The following is a 19,651-nucleotide window of genomic DNA, read 5'->3' on the forward strand; positions in this document are numbered from 1 at the left end:
GGTTCTATGAAGCAGCCCCAGAAAATCACTCCTGGGTTTCCTGTAAGATAAGAAAGAATGAGGACCTGCAGACAAAAGAAAAACTCCTTATTCACAGTACCAGAAATAGCATAGCTGCTTCTAAGCAGCTGGATTTTTTTTTTTTTCACCTAAGAAGACATTAGTCACATAACTCAGTTTTCAACCTAATTTTAAGAAAGGTATGGTATGATTTTAAGTTGAATAAACATAACCGAGAAATATATCCTTTTTTCATTTTTCTTTCAATTTTACTAACGCGGTTAAGAGGGCATTCCTGCTCGGTAGTAATATGAACAGCATTACTTTATCTCCCCAGAAAGAGGGGTACTGCGGCACAAAGCCTTGGAAAGCAGTAATTAATATCTAGCAAGATTTTAGAAACTTAGATCCATTTTGTTTATTTTTGTAATTACCTTCCATCTGTAGCCTACTATAATGTTAAATAAATAGTGATACAGGTGGTAGGAGACCAAACATGAAAACAAAAATCATGAAGGTATTTTGGGAAAGCCTGACTTCAGTTTCCTCTCTGCTTTGGATGCTGGAAAGACCGGAGTTTAATTTATTAGTCATTGACCTCAAGGTGCAGTTCCCTGCTCCATGAATTTCTTCTAATCAAACTCCTAACTCTGTCTTTTATCTCCTCCTTCAATTGTCCTTCTGCCAGTCTTGTCCTGCTACCCTAAATGCTTTCAGGAAAAACAAAAACAAAAACGAAAACAAAACTGGAGGAGGTGGTGGAATGAGGGGCGGGGAGCAACATTATAAAGAATATCTTTTGTTTTAATAACATTAAAACAAAAGTGACCTGGGCAACTCTTTCACTAAATGAATGCAGGAGCTCTATGAAAGCCCAGCGTGTGTGATTTCCTCTCGTTCTGGGAAGTTTTAATTCTTCAAAAGTGTGGAGGAACCGCATTTCTAAAACTGCTTGGACAGCGGATTCCTTGGCCGTTCTCTTTTCCAGTTTAGTCACCATGGGAGCCAGTTCCTGGGGGGGAAAAGGTGTGAATTAAAGTACTTCACTGGAAAAGCAAGGAGGAGATGCCACAGATAAGTAGCATCTACCTATGCAACACCTTGGCCTTCAGTCCACCTCCCTCCTCTTTCCATGCTCTTGGGGCGAGGAAGTTCTTGGGGACCCCATGGAGGCCTGGGGAGGGAGGCTGGCTCCTGGGATTGGGAGGGGGATGGGCAGCGCTGGAGAATAACGTCCAGGAGCCGGGGCGTCGAGCCCCAGACTCCCGGGAAAGTCCAGCAGTCTAGAAAAGCTGGATTTAGATTCTCTTTCTCCTCTTTGACGAGTTCTCAGGAAGTTTGGGGGAGGGGCGAGCCGCTCTCTCCTGGTCTAAATGCGCGGGAGGGTGAGGAGGGACGACAGCAGCCGCTGGTCTTGGAGCTGTCACTTTCCCGCCCACGGGCGAGCTGGGGTGCTCCTGGCGGGGTCTGCCCCGCGCGCATGAGGGGGGGGGGGAGGGCAGAACGTGCCGGCCGGCATGGAGGGACTGATCCTGTTCAATGCCCTGGCCACGCGGCTGTTTTTCGTGCTGCACTCGCTGGTTGGAGTCTGGCGAGTGACCGAGGTGAAGAAGGAGCCAACGTACTGGCTGCTCGCGCTGCTCAACATCTTGCTCTTTTTGGAGACTGCTCTCACCCTCAAGTTCAAGCGCGGCAGAGGCTACAAATGGTGAGCGCACCCCGGGGAAGGGAGGGCGCGGAGTTCCCTGGTACTGTCCCCTATGTTACTCACAGGCAGCCCAAGAACCGTTCTCCCCGCAGCCCGCTGACTCTTTACTCGGATTCGGACCCTCTTTGTCCTCTCCGGTAGCTTCGAAGGAGCGCGAGATGCTTGCGCGTCTCTTGGGCACGCCGGAGTGTCCCAGAGTCCTCGGGCAACAGCCAAGCGTCACCCGGTCTCAGCTTTGGCAACTTGGAAAATAAGAAAAAAGAAGGGAAGCACTTGCCTGCTCTGCAGAAAGTGCTCCAAATGAGGGAATCGTGGGGCAAGGCGGTGTCATGTGCGCTGCTTTCTGAATTTGGGGCGTGTGGTTGTGCACAGTTACTCTACGTGCATTGCAGGTATGGGAACGTCCCTCGCTGGGCATCAGCGATTTTGGCAAGAGCCTGAGTGCATCCGGCAGCGGTGAGGGGCTAGGAGCCCCTCGCAGCACAGCAGTGGTTTCAGCCGTTTAAGTTCCTTCCAGCTCCTGGCGTCCTGGCATGACACCAGCTTCAGGTGTCTAGGGTTGGTCGCTTCGGAGCTTAGTTAATGGTCAGCCCATCTCGTCAAAGACGGGTTGCGGCGCGACGCTGGTGTAAGGACCAGCAGGTAGTGCAGACTTAACCTCAACCTGCAAAAACTACACGCTCTGCATGATGCTTTATTTCCTCTCAGAGACTGGAATGGCAATAGAAGAAATGAGAAAAGGATTCTCTTGAGATTTCCAAAGAGCCTCCACCTCCATTCTTCAACTTCCAGTAGATGTGTATCCCAAACTTCTCTAAGTTAGGCCTCTCCTGTATTAATTTTTAGAAAGACTGAGGCTGTGTTTTCATAGATGTCAATACTTTAAAAGCTACCTAATGCTATGAGAAAGAAAATATTAGGCAATTCAAGAATTAAACATAGGATGGAATTATAGTTAGCCACCATGTTAAGAAAAAAAAAATCCTCTCTACCTACAGTTTTACATATTAAACTACAAAAGTTGGTGTATTTCATGATAGTGCAAGGAGTGAATGTGTTGTCTCTTAAAATCATGTGAATCTTGCTTAAATTTTCCACTGTTGAAAAATTTCTAGAATTACCAGTGAAAAAGTTATTCAAGTGGAATCTTAATTTAATATAGTAAGGACTGGAATGTTACTGCTCCTCCCCAGTCCCCTTCCTCTATGAAGAATTTATTAAGCAGGAGAGAATTAAGGTATTTTTCAGTGTGCCTTTTGAAAATCTCAAAGAAAAATGGTATTAGCTTCCCAAATAAGCCTTAGATTTAAAGAAACAAAAGAGGAGAAAAGTGTGCACCTAGCAGGTAATGTGAAATTGATTTAAATTTTACTGAATGGCTTTAATATACTAAGGTAGAAAATATCTTCTGTAATAAGAGGATGAATTCTGAGGTTGAAAAATGTTCCACAGAAGGTAGTCCTGCTAACAACCATCAAAGCTTCTGAGAAAAATGTCAATCTCATAAGAGGGACTAGGTAAGCAGGCCCTGAAATGTCCCTCTTCCCTCTCCAAAAGTAGACCAGAGTCCTTGGCTCATATTAAGTCAGAATTCCACTCCAGTTGTATAGAAGTACTGAAGAAAATAAATACTTATCTCATATGTTGTTATGAATTAAATGAAATAACATATGTTGATGATCAATGAATAAAAAAGAAATGCTCTTTTCTAGATTCTAGGACTTCTTTTTTTTCTTCTTCTTATTAAAAATATTCTGTCAACTGGACATATTTTCTGTCTGTATAAGTCAAGCAACTTTATTTGGGGGACTGGCTAATAAACCATTGGTTCAGAGACAAAATGTATTAAAAAAATTCTCACCTTTATTTCAGAACAGGCCCATGATGAATATTGTATATTATAGCAGTAATTCACAAAGATCTTGCTGGCTCAGTATCTAGATTAACATTTGAAAATAAGCAAAGAAGAAATTGATAGATTTGGCTTACTATAAAATTTCAGGGACAAAAGACTCTTTGTAAATGATTTAAATACAAATATGTTACTAATGTTTTGTTCTATTGCTATTGATGTTGCAACTGAATCTGCAAATATGGTAATTTTTGTGGTGGACAATGCTCTCATGCTATTCTGTCACAAATTTGAAGAAAAAATTAGAAGATGGAATGTTAAAAATATATAGAAAATTATCCTTGATATAACAGTAATAATTAAAAAGAGTTTGATTTTGGACATATTTCATTTCTGGGTTGAAATTTTTTAGGTAAGGCAAGGCATAATTTTTTGTTGTTTCTGAGTGCTAAAAAATGTTTCCATGAGAAAATCAAAAACAAAAAAACACACATAAAGTAAATATTATGGCAGTATTCGTACTTTCATACAGGAACATATTACTATATAGATCTATATGGACAAATATATTAATAAAGATATATATATATATATCTCTTCATCCATTGGTCTTACATTTTTAAATCTACTCTATAGAACCAAAAGTAGTACCCTTATGTAAAGACATAGTACAAAATATTAATTTTCTTCTTATTAGAGGAAAATAAACCTGAAAGCAACCCAATTATTCATCAATAGACTGATGGAAAATTATAATATATCTTTACTATAGAATATTTTGCTGGTATTCAAAATAACGAGCTACACTTTTGCTATTGATTTAGAGGGATGTCCGTGATATATTGTAAGGAGAATAAGGTTACAAAGTTATGTATATATGGTCTCAATTTATTTTAAAAGACTTGTCAAAGAATTATCCCACATATCAGTTGAATAAATTACCTGTTTGCAAGTCAAGAAGATTAAGAATCAAATCTACAGAAATCATGGAACAATAAACAGAACTATAGAGGAAAATGTGAACAGAACTATAGAGGAAAATGTGAACAAAATTTCTTGAAATGTAACAAACATATTACACTTGTTCAAAGAATGTTTCTTTAGCTATCCTTTGGAAAGAAAAATGGAACTAGAGCTGCTGACCGCAGCTGTCTGGGGACAGGCAACATTACATCAACACTGATAATTTGCCAGTTGGAGAAGTTTAACTTGCTGGAATTCCATAGGATAGAGAGGGTAAGCCAAAAACACACCCCTTGTTAAGTGCAATAAATGTGTGCTGGTGAAATTTGTTCCATTTCATCTAGTGTTTATTAATTTCACCTGCAAATTCACTTACATTCCTCTAAGATAGAAAGTAGTATCACTTCGCTCTATTTTTTCTTGATTTTATTTTCTATTGTCTGGGCAACAATCCAATGGATCTGTGAATTATCATTTAGGTAAAGTCAAATGGAAGGCAGTATTTCAGTTGCTTCCTAGCCAATACTGATAAAATATTCCTCAGGGAATAGAAAAATGATGATGATTATGACATATTTGATTGAAGCCTGTTCACTTGAAAGTAGACTGTATCTGAAAAAAAAAGTAGAAATCTAAGTTGAATTTATTGGCAAAAGTAAAGAATTTTAGGCACGGAGCTTTTTTCATTGGAGTCTGAAGAATACAAGGTAAGTATAATTGAGTTAATAAAATACTTCACCTATTTGGTCACCTTTCTTCATTATCTCTCTTTCTCTCTTCCTTTATTAAGTTCAATCAGACAACTATTTGTTGAATTGCCTAATTAGTAAGCATGATACTATGCTAGACACTGCACGAGCAGGCTGAGAAAACAGAAGACAAACACACTTGAGATTTAAAATTAAAAGATACTAATGTTCAGACTCTTCCAAGTGTTTTATACACATTATCACATTTGATTCTTATAGAAACTACCACTATTCTGTTTCTCCGTTTTCACCCATTTTTAGATAAGCAAACTGAGAAACAGGGCTCTTAGATCATTTTACTTAGGATCATGTGGTTGGCGATTGTGGTTGGCCATCTGGGTATCTCCCAAATGAAAACAAATGTTCAAACTAGCCCAGAAGGAGGGATATTAAGACTCCAACGATTTAGAGGAGAAGGAATGTGATGAGAAGTACTATGGGGAGGAGAAGAGTGTAAGAGAGGAGGGGAGTCCATAGCATTTGAGCTATAGCAGGAAAAATGGATAAGAAATAGGAGTGCAAAAGCTGTGTAGCTAAAGGATATCCTGAGGATCAAGAGCATAGGGAAACCTGAGCAGATTTCTCTGGAGGAAGAACAGAACCTTATTATTCTTCATTCAACAAAAATATCTGGAACATCTAATATGTGTTAGATATTGTTTGAGTACAAAGAATGTGGAGGTGAATAAAACAAGTAAAATCCTGCCCCGAAAGAACTCACATTTTAGTCAGAGGGACTCAGAAAATAAAGAAGTAGGTAAAAAACAAGTGAGCAAATAAGTAATAATGAGTAAGTAAATACATGAATATCAGAACTATGAAGAAAGATGGAGTACCAGGGGGAAGTTTCTATTGGGTAGTCAGAGAGGCCTCGCTAAAGAAAAGACATTTGAACTGAGTCTGTTAGAAAAGGAGCTAGACATGAGAAGAGCCAAAGAGACAAAAATTCAGGAGGGAAGAATTATGTGTGCCTTGGGACATTTCTGACATACTCCCACAAGACAGATAAACACCAATTTTCTACTCTTCCTTGTCTCTTCTCCTCTCCATGCCACTTGCCTCTAAGAAAAATTTCTTCTCCTTCTAAGTTTTATATCTTTACCATATCTCATTTGAAACATCATGTGTTAGAAAGTGTCTGGGTATCTCCCAAATGAAAACAAACAAACAAACAAAAAGATAAATCAGGAATCAGAAGAGATTCTATCTTAAATTGATTTTGAGTTCAAGCCAATTTTGGGGGAAAAAAAAACCCTTAATGAAATCTATTTTGATTACTTGGTTGTATTTAGAAGGTTCAGTGGCAGAAACAAAAAACCTAGACTTGACAGAAACTATATGAAGTCTGTTCTTGAACAAGTTTTGAATAGTGTAAGAGAACGTTTTTGATGTAATTTTGTAGTATTTGATTATACGTATCTTCCTCCAACAAAATTGTTTATAAAAGTGCCAGAGACAGTTGGGACATAAAAACTCTTCTCCTGCTGATCTTTTTAGATAATGAAGAGGATGAAATGGAGGGATTTGGAAGAAGACCCGTGATTTCCACATGGCTGACTGGGGCACTGGAAATTCTCCCAGCAGACAGACTACTTCTCTCCTTGTTCACACTTGCTGTCCATATTTCCTGAAATCTCTCCTTAGATTTTTAGTTATTCCAGTAACACTTTCCACTGCTGCCTGCAGTGTGTCCAGAGTTTTATAATATTCATTATCTTCACTTGTGCTTGTGTGTATGCATTTTATCTCCTGAGCCTTGAGCTCAATGCAAAAGGGTGACTTAAATTTGCATCCTTTTGGGAAACACACATGGACTGTTACCAGAAAATAACTGTTTTTAATTATCTTATTCATAGTTTAGGAAGGAGTCTTATGCTACTTTGATTTAGTACTATGTTTCACGCCCAAGAAAAGTAAAAGTAACATATATATATATGTATGTATATATATGTGTGTCTGTGTGTATGTGTGTGTAAGATATATATATATATATATATATATATATATATATATATATATATATATATAATTTAACAATGGACTTGGGATTAAAGCAATAATTATGTCTGCATTTAGAATGGGACCCCAAGGAAACAGAAGGCTTGAATAATATCCATGCTTTCTTCATGAGTGTTCCACAGAGACATTTAGAACGGAAAATTAAGGTTATAGTATTTTGTAACTTCTTGTACTTGACTGGTAGAAAAACTAAGCGCAAATTAGTGTGGGAAGCTCCCATGAGCCAGTATAAATCTATCTCTACTTCTAATTTTCATGCATTTCTGTATCTCATGGTGGTAGCTCGATTATGCATACAACATCAGGACAAATCTGAATAGTTTAACTTCTTTTCCAACAATGGAAAATTCACCTTTACAGCAAGGATTATTTTCCCCCTGTGCATGTCCCTCACTACTCTCAAAGTTCCTCTGAAGTCCTTGTATCAGGAGAGATAAACCTGGGGTGTATAAATCATTTTGTTAAAAAAAAAAATCTTTTTTTTAAAACCAGATTTAAAAAAAAATTAAAAGGTTTTTTATATAGTTATCAAAAAATAAACTTTCTCTGAAAGTGACATTGAAATAATATTTAGGACGTACAGATTATTAATATAAAATGCCAGAGTGAAGATTAATTTTGTTGCTTTTCTCTGAATATAAGCCTACTACAGATAGTTGTTTAGGAAGAGAGGTTATATTTTATCTTTGGGTTTGTCTGACTTCAAAGTGGTAGTTAGTGCACAACTGACTTAATGTTAAAATAAAAGTTAGTAATCCCTCGGGGAAAAAAAAGTCCTCTCTGCCATTAGTGCTCCTGGCAGCCTTGGTCACCTTCTGCAGTATTCTTTTGCTTTCTTGTTTCCCCGATTGAGCCCCCTGTCCTGTGCACCTGTTTTAATCCACCTGCAATAGCTGTGCCATTTTCTGACAGCCTGTTAATAATAGGAATGAGGATGATAATGAAGGTGATGGTAATAATAATAATGGAGGTGGTAATAGGTATCAATTATTGGTTACTGACAATGCTCTCAGTCTGCTTCACATGCATTTTCTTAAGCAATCCTCACAATGAACCTATGAGTTAGTTTCCATCTTTATCATCATTTTATGATGAGGACATTGCTACATGGGAAGGCTAAGTTACTAATCTAAGGTCACAACTGTACTAGTAAATCACAAAAACAATTCCTAGCATCTGGTGGGAGCTCACATTGATTCCGGCAGGCTTTGGCGCTACATGCATTATCTCATTCACACCCCACAAAGGCCTGGTGGTACTATTCTTGCTCCTACTGGAAAATGAGAAAGCCAAAGCCGAGAGAAGGCTTCCCCATCCCGGGATTGAACTCTATCAGCCTATTCATGATGCTTTGCATTCAGTAACAAATTGAGTTTTGCCTGAGAACAGTACAACTACATAAATTTTTAGGGTCAAGGATTCCTTACAATGCAGAAAGAGAAAGGGTTGAAATATTTTCTCTTTTTCAAAATTAGGTAGGTAAATCCCAGGTGACCTACTGATGAGCACTGGGATAATTTAGCTTAAAACAAAATGTAGAAAAGTTCAGACTACACAGAGATATGACTCATAGACACTCTTGCATAAAGAGACATCCTTTTAAACCAAAATGAGATTAAAAGAAAACAGAAGAGGAGGAAAAATTCTAGATTGTCTTTATTTTTGGTCCTGAACTGAAAAACTAATCTTGTCTACAGAACAAAATGAATACCATTGTCTTTAATAGAATGAAATAAATTAAAACTTTACATAAATAACATCTATAATGAATTTTTATCTTCTGAGACTATTAAAAATTCTGTAGTCATTAGCGCTTAAGTCACATTTATTAAACAATTATTTATCGTAGTAGGTGCTACAATGGTGTTCTTGAAGGAATATAAAATTTATGCAATTACATGAGAACAGGATAAAATAACACTGAGAACCAAATAATTTTCCACAAATTAAGTTAAAAAGTGCAGAAAGTCTACAAATAAAGATACAATCAGTACGGTAGGCTTGTTAGACAAGGAAAATTTCTTGGAAGTGATTTACTTACTGGCCTTTGAAGTAACTAGTAGTTTTACAACAGTGGAGAGAAAAGAAAAAGGGCTTTTCTGGTTGAGGAAATATCATGATGGCAGTGCTTAGGGTTTCAGTTGGAACCTATTCATTTAGAAGATATCATGATTTTCTTTGCCTCAGAAATTTTATGAGAAAAATAGTACGTAGATCCTCAAATTGATGTAGATTTTGTTCCTATAACTTGTTTAGTCATACTTAAGCATACTGCTGAGGTTTGTATGTGGGAAACTTCAATATGAATAAAGCTTGTTTTTGTTTTAGATGTCCTCTTGGAAAGTTTTAAATTAAGTGAAGTATCGAATACTACTGTTAACGATTTATGTCATAATTAGGGATTATGGCTTTATTTGTAAAATGAGCAACAACAAACAATGAAACATTATTAAACACCCTAATATTCACCTTCAGAACTAGTTTCCTCTTTACAAAGCCTAAATGTGGGCATTCTTCAAAGGCTTGGGAAGGTAAAGAATGATTCCATCACACTGAGTATTCACAGCCCATTTTAGATTTCTCCCTGTCTCTTCTGCTCTTGTTACTAGTCTGCTCCTTTATAAGATCACGGATAAAACGAACCTATGATCTGACATTGGCATCTATTCAAACATACACACTCCAGATTTAATTTTCCATTTGGGAGATGTTCTCATGAGCTTATGTCCATTTAGTTGTGGCCTCCTTCCCTCCTTAGTAGGCAGATACAAAGGGGTCTGAGAGGGAGGTAGTTGTGAGGGGATGCCAGTTAAGAAGACAAATGAGTGGTGGTTGGATCAGCTTTGTGATTTTTCAGGCTTTCAGGTGTTATGTATTCTGCAAGAGCATGGGGTGAGTTTTGAGTGGCTGCAGAGCGGTAGATGATATATTGAGGCCGTTGTTTTGGACACTTCTTCCCCTGTACTAAAAAGAGTGCCCTTGCTGAGCAGCCCCGGTGGAAATCGTGGATGTTAAGGCCCACTTAGAGAAAGCAGCCTACAGTGCAAGTGAGGAGGACAGATAATCCTTAAACTGTGAGACAGGGTTTAGAGGCTCATGAAAAGGTATCTCCTTCCTTGATTTCCATGAAAGTAGACCAATTATTATAAAGTGCTCCAGAAATTTTATTGAGGACACTCAAGGCAGTTTAGGTCTATTAGTCTTACCACTTTACTCTCCTTTATAGAGTAAAAAAAACCTGAGAAATCAAATACAAATAAAATTACAATTCATGTCAAAATAATTTTGGAACATTATTTTTGCATCACTTAAATCTTATTTTTATATTTATGCATATATGATTAGAGGATTAGAATCCTTATTGTTTACAGAGAGCAAAGCTAAACAGGTTAGTGGGTGATATGGTTAATTTTTCTTCTGTTTGCTTATATTGTTCTATGTTTCTAAAACGAACAAATGTTACTTTTTCAATAAGAAAACAATAATAACTGTCAATTTTAGAAAGATGAAAATGGAATCCTAATTCTAGACTAATGGTGAGTTGAAGTAAATATAATCCATTATGGGGCTAAATTGCTTAATGTCATGACAATCATTTTGTAAAAAACATTATAATTTGTTGAAATGACATCTTTGCATGATAAATAATATTTTACTTTTGGATGAAATGAACCGAAAAGAAATATATGAGTATAACTCTTTAAGAGCTCAGAGCACTATTAGCATATAGCAAGACCTATAAAGATATTTTATTAGTAAATAAGTACATAAACCAACAAAGAAAAAAATCCTTTAAGATGATGCTCCTGCCAAGTACTTTAGAGAGAATTGGTATGCTGGCTAAGGGTTGTGAAATAAAACAAACAAACAAACAAACAAACAAAAATTTTTGTGGAGAGAAAAAATATCCTCAGGAAGGTTTTAATTTAGAAAAGATAGCTGAGCAAAGGCAAAGTAATTTGGCAATAAAGTATTAGCGTAGGGCACTTTCTGTATTCTCATAAGATAGGGGTAATCGGTATTATAATAAATCTAAGTTTCTAAGGGCAAATAGCTTATTAGTAATAGGATATTATTAATTTTGTAAAAATTTTCCACTCAGACATATCTTATTCATTTAATCATGTATTTATCAGTTTTTTGTTACAGTATGTCTTATTTTTATAAACTAGTGTCCAGAAACCTGATTTAAGTTATTTCTGAGTTGGCTAGACCCATCTATGGTGTTAGTCTTCATACAGAATTCTTGGCATATGTTTACTCCTGATGCCATTAAGACATGAAGACAAGTGAAATGATTTGGTAACTCCTGAGAAAGAGCATGCCATTTGATTAATTACACCGGAAAAGGTAGGATCAGGCCTAGTTTTTAATTTTTAGAACTCTTAGTCTCCTTGGTTCCAAAAATGAATTGCACTGACAATGCACAATCAAGAATATGGTAAACCTTCAAAATAGTAACAGCTAAAATGTCACCTTGAAATAGTAAATCTTTCATAGCAGCAAAACAACATTAGATTCATACAAGAAAAGAATAGTTTCCTTCAGTGAAACTTCTGATAAATGATGATATTTCAAGAAGAGATTCTAGACAAACCAGCATCAGAGTGGCAAGAAAATAGAAACTGTAAATCAACCATAATCTTATCAAATAACTATGTATTTGTGGGGAGCCCACCATCTGCCAGGCACTGTGGAAGGAAATGAGGGTTTGATGATAAGCAGACAGACACAGCTCTTTTGCTTGTGTTAGTTAGAATTTCTGGGAGACAAGCAATGGCAACACACACACCCCTGGGTGCATGCGCGCGCGTGCGCGCGCGCACACACACACACACACACACACACACACGTATGTGCATATATAATTATAAACTTTGAAAATATATGGAGTAAAAGTGAAGAGTACTATAGGAAAAATAACAAGGAGATGTAATTTAGACCGAAGGGAAAAGGAAAGTTTTTGTGTGGAGTCCCACATAACTAACATGAACTATGAGAAGGAAATAATCAGAGGAAACATGAAGGAAAGAGGTATTTCAAGGGAGAGGAATGCATGAGTGAGGGCCTGAATTAGAAAGGCACTTAGCTTTTCTCCAGAACTGAAAGGATAGCACTGCTGTGGGATCATAGTGAGGAAGAACTGCAAGCAACAGAGCTCAAGATGTAGGCAGGGCCCTGATTGTGCAGCATTTTATGGGACATGATGGGCAACTGGCTCATGTAAACTGCAACGGTATGTCAGTAATTGCTTTAATAGTGAATGTAAACTTAGGCGTAATGAGGCCCTCAGCAGTACAAACAACTTCCCTCAATTCAAAGAGTCTTAAATAGATTTTAGTATTGAGAATCACAGTTTAAAAACAAGATTGATTATAAGTTATATGAAGACATAGTCTTCTAAATGGGTATCCTCTGGGTCCTCTTTCAGCCGTCAGTGTATTTTCAGAGCTGAGCCTAGATAAAGCAACAACTCACACTATTGAGCACATACAATATCAGGCCTATACCACACACTGTTTCAACTCTCACAACCACCCTATGAGGTGGATATTATACTAGATCTCTTGAAATGGGAATAAAAGGTCCTTGTAGATACCAGTAGCCTCCATTCACTTCGTTTACTCAGTTCTTCCTTTATTTATAAATTCAGGCATTTCAGCATTTAAGGATTTGCCTAATAAGCATTAAATAAAAACTAACTAAGACACCTGATACCACTGAGGAGTGGAAAAGATGAAATAAAGGAAAGCGGGAATGGACATAAAGACATACAAAGCTCAGGACCTGCCTGCAAGGAACTCATATTGTTAGGAAAGCTAAGTCTCATATACACATAACTATAGAACAATGGAGAAAGTGTTGGGCTACGAGAGAAATACAAGTTAAAATTAATTCCTGGTATGCCTTTGAAATACAGGTATGATATTGATGGGTTGGAGGAGGGCATTCCAAAACGGGCAGTTATAATGTGGAGAGGTATTTTCTCTAAAGCCTTTTCAGAACCTCTCTTCTCGGATTAACCAAGCTGCAGGAGAATAGAGCACTTCGTTCTTAACATGAATCCATGGTCAAACAAACATAGGTGGCTGAAATTTATTTTTCATAGCCAAAATAAAATGTTTTTAATACTTTTCTAGATAATAGAGACTTTTATTTTCTCCATAAGTTTTTTTTTTTTTTTTTTTTTAAATAATTTCAGTTGTGCAATTGCCGAAGCCTGCTACTGGGGGTTTAGAGAGGAAAGAGTGAAGGAAGCTCTTGATTCTGATTTGCTATTGATCACTGTGGTATTGTGTGTTTCATTAGTAACTTTACCTGGAAGCTTTCTGAAACTCCAGTAGGGTTAAGAGGGTGGGAAATATGGTGAGAAAGGCTATAGGCAGACTCTCCTGAGTTGAATATGATTAACTCTTGGGCTCTCAACGTGATCCTTTTTTCTACCCCCTTTTCACTTACGTCAAGTAAGTCTAATGAAGAAGGACTGAAGGGAGGGGAACTTTCCAAAACATTTTGTTTTGTTTCTTTTAAATACACAGCAAGTTGGAAGTACACAGCAGGTTTTAAGTAGCTCAGGGAAGAGGAAGTGGAAGTGGAGATAAGACTAGATAATGGAGGCTATTATAGAGTTTAGATTTTCTGTAGTAGGCTAAACAGAAAACCTTGGACCTAGAAGTTTTTTTGTTTTTGTTTTTGTTTTTGACATAACTAGATTACTAGTTAGAGAAAATAAGTTCAAACAGAATAGTATTTTCTTTCCAATTATAAAAATAAATCATGCATAGAAGATGTTACAGGTTATTGTTTGTTTTATTTTTATCCTCTTTCAAGAGCTATTATATATTCAGTCATGGTTTCCCTAGATTATTGTTGTAACAATATTGTTAGGGGAGTTAAACCCAAAATTAATCTTAAGAGAGTCAACAGAATTGCAGTCCAGCCAATATTTGACACACCCGAACAAACATTTACATATTCCTACTGTCCCTCCAACTAGAATTCATTTCCTTTCCCAATCTTACAAAGGAAATATTCTCTCCTGATGTTTCCCTTGATATGTAAAGTCAAAAATTAATTGTTTCTTTTCTTTTTAAGAATATGTTTAACATGGGGACTTTTGATATCTCTCTGCAGGCCAGCCATCTTCAAAGTTAGATTTCAATAATACTATAACCTATAACCTTTTACTTCGAAATTGGTTTTAGCAAGAAATTAAAGGTGGGGGTATCTATATTAAATATTGATTTTTTAAAAAAATCTCTTTTTCTCTTGCCCTTTCTCTCCTCTTCTCCCCAGAAGTTGAAAGGAGATATTAGTGAAAAGGTTAAAAGCCTTTAAAAAGTCCATTCTAACCACTCTCTTCTATTTAAATTTGCTCACTTTTCTCTCTTGGATTATAATGTTAAGGTTTTAGTAGCACATTTCTATTTTTCAGATCATTTTAAGCCATCATCTGTCTGTACTAAAAGCCTTTTAATAAAATTATATTTACTCACAATTTTGACTTTGAGATGGTCTATAAAGTGAGTCCATATCTAAAATAGAATGCAGTTTGGTGACTATCTAGCACTAGGAAGAGAGCCCTCACCGAATTCAACCTTACTGGAATCCTGATCTTGAACTTCCAACCTCCAAAACTGTAAGAAAATAACTTTTAGTTGTTCAAGCCACCCAGTCTATGGTATTGTGTTATGGCAGCTTGAGCTGACTAATACAGTGACTGTCCCCATATTGTGCATTAGGATACACAGCAAGAGGTCAGTGGCAAACATTAGCTTTGGGGCCTGAGTGTGCCTGACTACAGAGCCCACTTTTTGGATTATCCTCTGAATTTTAGCCAGAAAACAATAAATAAAAAATAATAAAAATAATAAGTTTAGCCAGAAAATAATAAAAGTAATATATTAAAAAATACCAAAGCCTTCTTCTGTTGTTGTTTATATTGTTATTTTTAGTGGTTTAGCAGATATAGACAAAGCTAGTTGATTGCTCATTCCTATTCATTATCATTTGGTTTTTGTGTTCCAACAGAATGTTATTTGAGCTCTCAGAATCCCAGGTTAAGGTTGAAAATGTAGCCAATCTTCCTGAAATTGCAATGTTGAAAAATCTAAGATTTACTATTACTCTGTTTGCTTTTTCATAAAACATATTAAATATAAAATATCCAGTTTTGTGCCTGAAACTAATTGGCAGTGTCCCATTAAGCCATATTAAAATTACATCTATTAATTGGATTAGAAATTCAGTGTGAATGACAGCTGCTGGTGCCTTTTACAGTTACTTTGTTTCTGTATAATCCATATGGCAGAAATCACATCGTGCTTTTTTCCCCATTTAAATAAACACTTGAGATAAAAAAGGTTTGAATCACTGTGGTCGGGGTATGTGCATTCATTTTTCCTTCTTTCTTTCAAAAAAATGTTTTTGTATAAAAGCTTAACTATATTTTTACCCCCCTCTTTCACAGGTTTTCACCAGCCATATTTTTGTATCTGATTAGCACCGTTCCATCATTATGGCTTCTTGAAGTGCACCATGGGACCCAGGTACATCCTTTTGGAAAGCAGAAAAGTGAAAAATTCAGCAATAAACTACTTTCATATTATAATTCAATTTTTGCCAGAAATGTACTTTTCTAAGGAACCAGAGTTATCAAGAACTAAATAAATAAAGAGTTCATCAACAAAAGATTCATGATCTGTCAAAACCAATAAAAATATTGCATTCATTTAAGGCTTAAAAGAGTATATAAACAATTTGTGTTAGAGATCTTATTTCTAAGACCCTCCCCCACAAGCTAGAGTTTACATAGAAGTGTAAATAAAAATATATGTATTATTTTACCCTTAAAGCTTCAGTGAGTTTCTATATTGCTAAGAATGGTCAGGGCTTGATAATCTAACATCCTATAAAATGACATTTTCAGAAATAACAAAAAAACAGATCCTATCATCTGCATCTATACTCTGCTATATAAATACAATCAAACATGGGGGCACTATTTGAAGTAGTCTCTTTTAATATACAGGCTTTGCAGATTACAAGAGATTCACTTTTGAGGGTCCCATGAGCTAGTGGTTCTAGTGAAATAGAAATTCTACTCAAAATAAAGGTGAAGGAGAGAAGTCAGGGCAGCATCCTTGGGAAAGGTGGGTTGTATATATTAGAACCATATTGACAATAAACAATGGCTTCCAATAAGAAACCCTAATCTATATAAAGGTGCTAAATTTTAAGTGAGCTGCTTTACTTGGGCAACCTTAGGTTGAAGATTCTAGGCTGGATTCAGCCATTTCATGTTAGTAATGTTCCTATATGACAGCAGGGAGACCATTTGTAAAGTCCATCAGACTCCAGCCTGGACTTCTCATCTTCAAGGTTTAGTTTACAGGACTAAGTTTTACAGATGAACCACAATTACAATATAATATTTTATTACCTTCACTAATAAAATAAATGCTTTAGGTAAGATCTGTGAAAATTTGCCCCTATACAGATTTATTTGCTACAGTTGGTCATTTTATAGAAAAGTTAAGCCTTATCAACATGTTTCAGATATTCAAACCTTATCTAGAAAATTTTAGGCACACAGAGGACAATTTAGCTCTGCAGTCTATTTTTGAAGAATTCCACAAGCATGTTACAATAATGCAGGCATGAAGAAAACATTTGTCTGCCTTAAATCTCCTGTTTAAAAAAAATATTAAAGTCATAGGCTATCTCTACGTCTGTAGCAAAATTATTTTTGTAACAGTAGATGGGTTGGTTCAAGTTATCATGACATTTAAAAATTGTACCATAGGGAGTTAGGAAACTGTTTCAATTTCCTTACTGCTTACTACTTTCAAGGTTATGGAAATAAGCTCTGGTGATTTGAATCATTTTTTTTTTTCCTTCAAATCCAATTCTATGGCATGGCTATCATCCACAATAACAATTCGTTTCTCAAATGCTTTTATAATATAAATGTGTGGCACAGTTAATTGATATACAGGTCAAATCCCATTACAACAAATAGCCTGCAACCAAAAGCTCTCCTTTTAATAAAAAAAGATTTTCGAGCCCCAGGCAGTACCTCTCTAATTTTCATACTACAAAAGATATTGGACCTTTCATAGTAATGGATTTGACTCGTTTTGACACTAAGAATTAAAATGCATGCCCCAAAATTGAATTGGGCAGGGTGGGCAGAGATTGAAATAGAGGAAAAAAAAAAAAAGAGAGAGAGAAAAAGAGACAAAAAGGTATTGGAATTGCATTTAAAGATATAAGAAATGGTAGAATAAAGGGAAGTATAGCAAATCTTTTTGTCCATTCATTCAGGAAATTTTGGTTATGATAATAATTACTTTTCTCTTTTATTGCAAATATTTTCAGATATGTTTTCTCATTTATGAACACCGAACTCCATAACTTAGGCATAGTATATATATTTCTGTTTTATATAAGAGGACCTCGAGACTCAAAAAGATTAAGTGATTTTCTCAAGGCCGCACAGCTAATCAACAGTTTTCTGGGGCTTAACCCCTGGGTCTTGATTCCTACTCTCTGTTAACCACACTGCCTTTCTCAGTTACGTGTTCTATGTTTTAGAGGAGTTAGCATCAAAATCATCTGGATTTTTCATGAAGGAAAAGAGTAATTTAATTTCCTTTCATTTCTTCCATTTACTCTAAATCCTAAATGTTCTAACCTCTAACCTGGCATTAGGAAAACATCCTGACCCATCCCATGAAGACATTTCTCCTAGTTGATCAATTCTGTACCTTCATTCCTGAACCTGGCTCGTTCTACATGAATGGAAACAAAATGGTTACGACAATTTTGACCTTAACCCAGGTTTATTTATGAAATGGCACAGTTAAAGAAATGGAAACTTTCTGGTCTCAATGGTGTCAGTCTGGTTTGACCAAAAGGAACATTTTTGAAGTTAATAAGAGTTTTTAAGACATAGCCCAGAAAAAGTGGATTGTTTGCACCCAGGTCACCTACATAAACTCACATAAACAATGCTGAATGTAAACAATATTACCATAAAAAAAAAAATACAATTCAGATTAAGTTTTAGAAGTCAAATAAGTTGCTCTTTGCAGTCCTAATGCAGGTGCACTAAAAGGAAATTTTCAAAAATGTATAAAAAATAGAATTACAAGAGTATAGAGGAACTCAGATAGGGTCTAATATCATAATATGGATCTTAAAACTATTTGCTACCAAGTTATCTTATACTGCAGTGCAGATGACTTTTTAAAAATAACAATATGTGAATGGATTTTTAGTGATAAGGATTTAAAAAACATAACAAGGTCACCACTTATAGTACACAATTTGCTTTCATGCCTGCAAACAAAGTGGTCAAAGTTTGTTTTACATTGACCATTTTGTTCTTAGAGTCACAAAACTACTCTGCAATGAGGATTTGTTACTTGGTTTGAAGGTTTAATTTTGCATCTTTATTATCTTTTCTTGGAACCTTAGCTGTACAAAAAAAAAAAAAGTGTGGAAACAGCTGTATTTTGCTCTTAGAGGTATGGGATATGGCCGGTTTTCTTAATTATTCTTGTCATTTCACCCATAATACTAGTTGTTTTGATGGAAGGTAGAAAAAAAAAATAGCTTCTTGACAGACTCTCTTACTTTTTAAAATAGCTCATAGAATAATCGGTGAAGCACCCAGAATAATTTTTTAAAAATACACTTCTTACAGCTTTAGAATTTTTTTTTTTTAATGTTTTTTCTCTAAATCCAAATGTGTGATCATGGATTTGTGGTGGTGGTAGTGGCATGTGTGTGTTTCAAAAGTAAGTTAGCACTGCAAATATTTAAAGAAATCTTCAACCTTATTATTATTATTATTATTTTTAACCATTTGTGAAATAATCATTGGCTATAGATACATTTGCAAGTGTCACTTCTTTCTTCTCATATACTTTTTCTTTATCTCAGATTCCTAACATCGGGCTAGATAAAAATAATGTATAGTTCACTTGCAGAAATTTATATGCACAAAAAGGAACAAGAAGCGAAAAAACATCATTTAATTTAGGTCTATTATAAAATTTTCTATAAACCTAAATTGACTTCTAAACTGACACCAAAATGAATATTTTGATGGGCAAACATGTTAATATTCTTGCTTGTTACAGTGCTTAATGGGCAAGATTAAAAGTAATTGGATACCTATGTAAGCAAATGATATTTTAGCTAAAGAGGTTTCTGGACAAGAAACAACCTCTTAGAATGAATGCTTTGACCAGGATCATGCATATTTTAATGCTGGGATTTAGTTGTTTTTTTGTTTTTGTTTTTGTTTTTTTTTGTTTTTTTTTTTGTTTTTTATAATTGTTCCAGGGTTCA

At 35.7% G+C, this 19,651-nt stretch overlaps 1 protein-coding gene across 1 annotated transcript in view; it reads left to right on the forward strand.

The window, feature by feature from the left end:
- The first annotated feature begins 1,005 nt into the window (after nt 1-1,005).
- Nucleotides 1,006-19,651, forward strand: part of TMEM26 (transmembrane protein 26) — a 32,924-nt gene continuing 14,278 nt past the window's right edge. The window contains 3 exon segments of the mRNA XM_016157321.2: nt 1,006-1,486; nt 1,488-1,708; nt 15,762-15,840. Of these exon segments, the coding sequence (XP_016012807.2) occupies nt 1,133-1,486; nt 1,488-1,708; nt 15,762-15,840 (654 nt within the window). The 5' untranslated portion in view covers nt 1,006-1,132.

Source organism: Rousettus aegyptiacus, unplaced genomic scaffold, assembly GCF_014176215.1.
Source record: "Rousettus aegyptiacus isolate mRouAeg1 unplaced genomic scaffold, mRouAeg1.p scaffold_m13_p_6, whole genome shotgun sequence".
Lineage (NCBI taxonomy): Eukaryota > Metazoa > Chordata > Mammalia > Chiroptera > Pteropodidae > Rousettus > Rousettus aegyptiacus.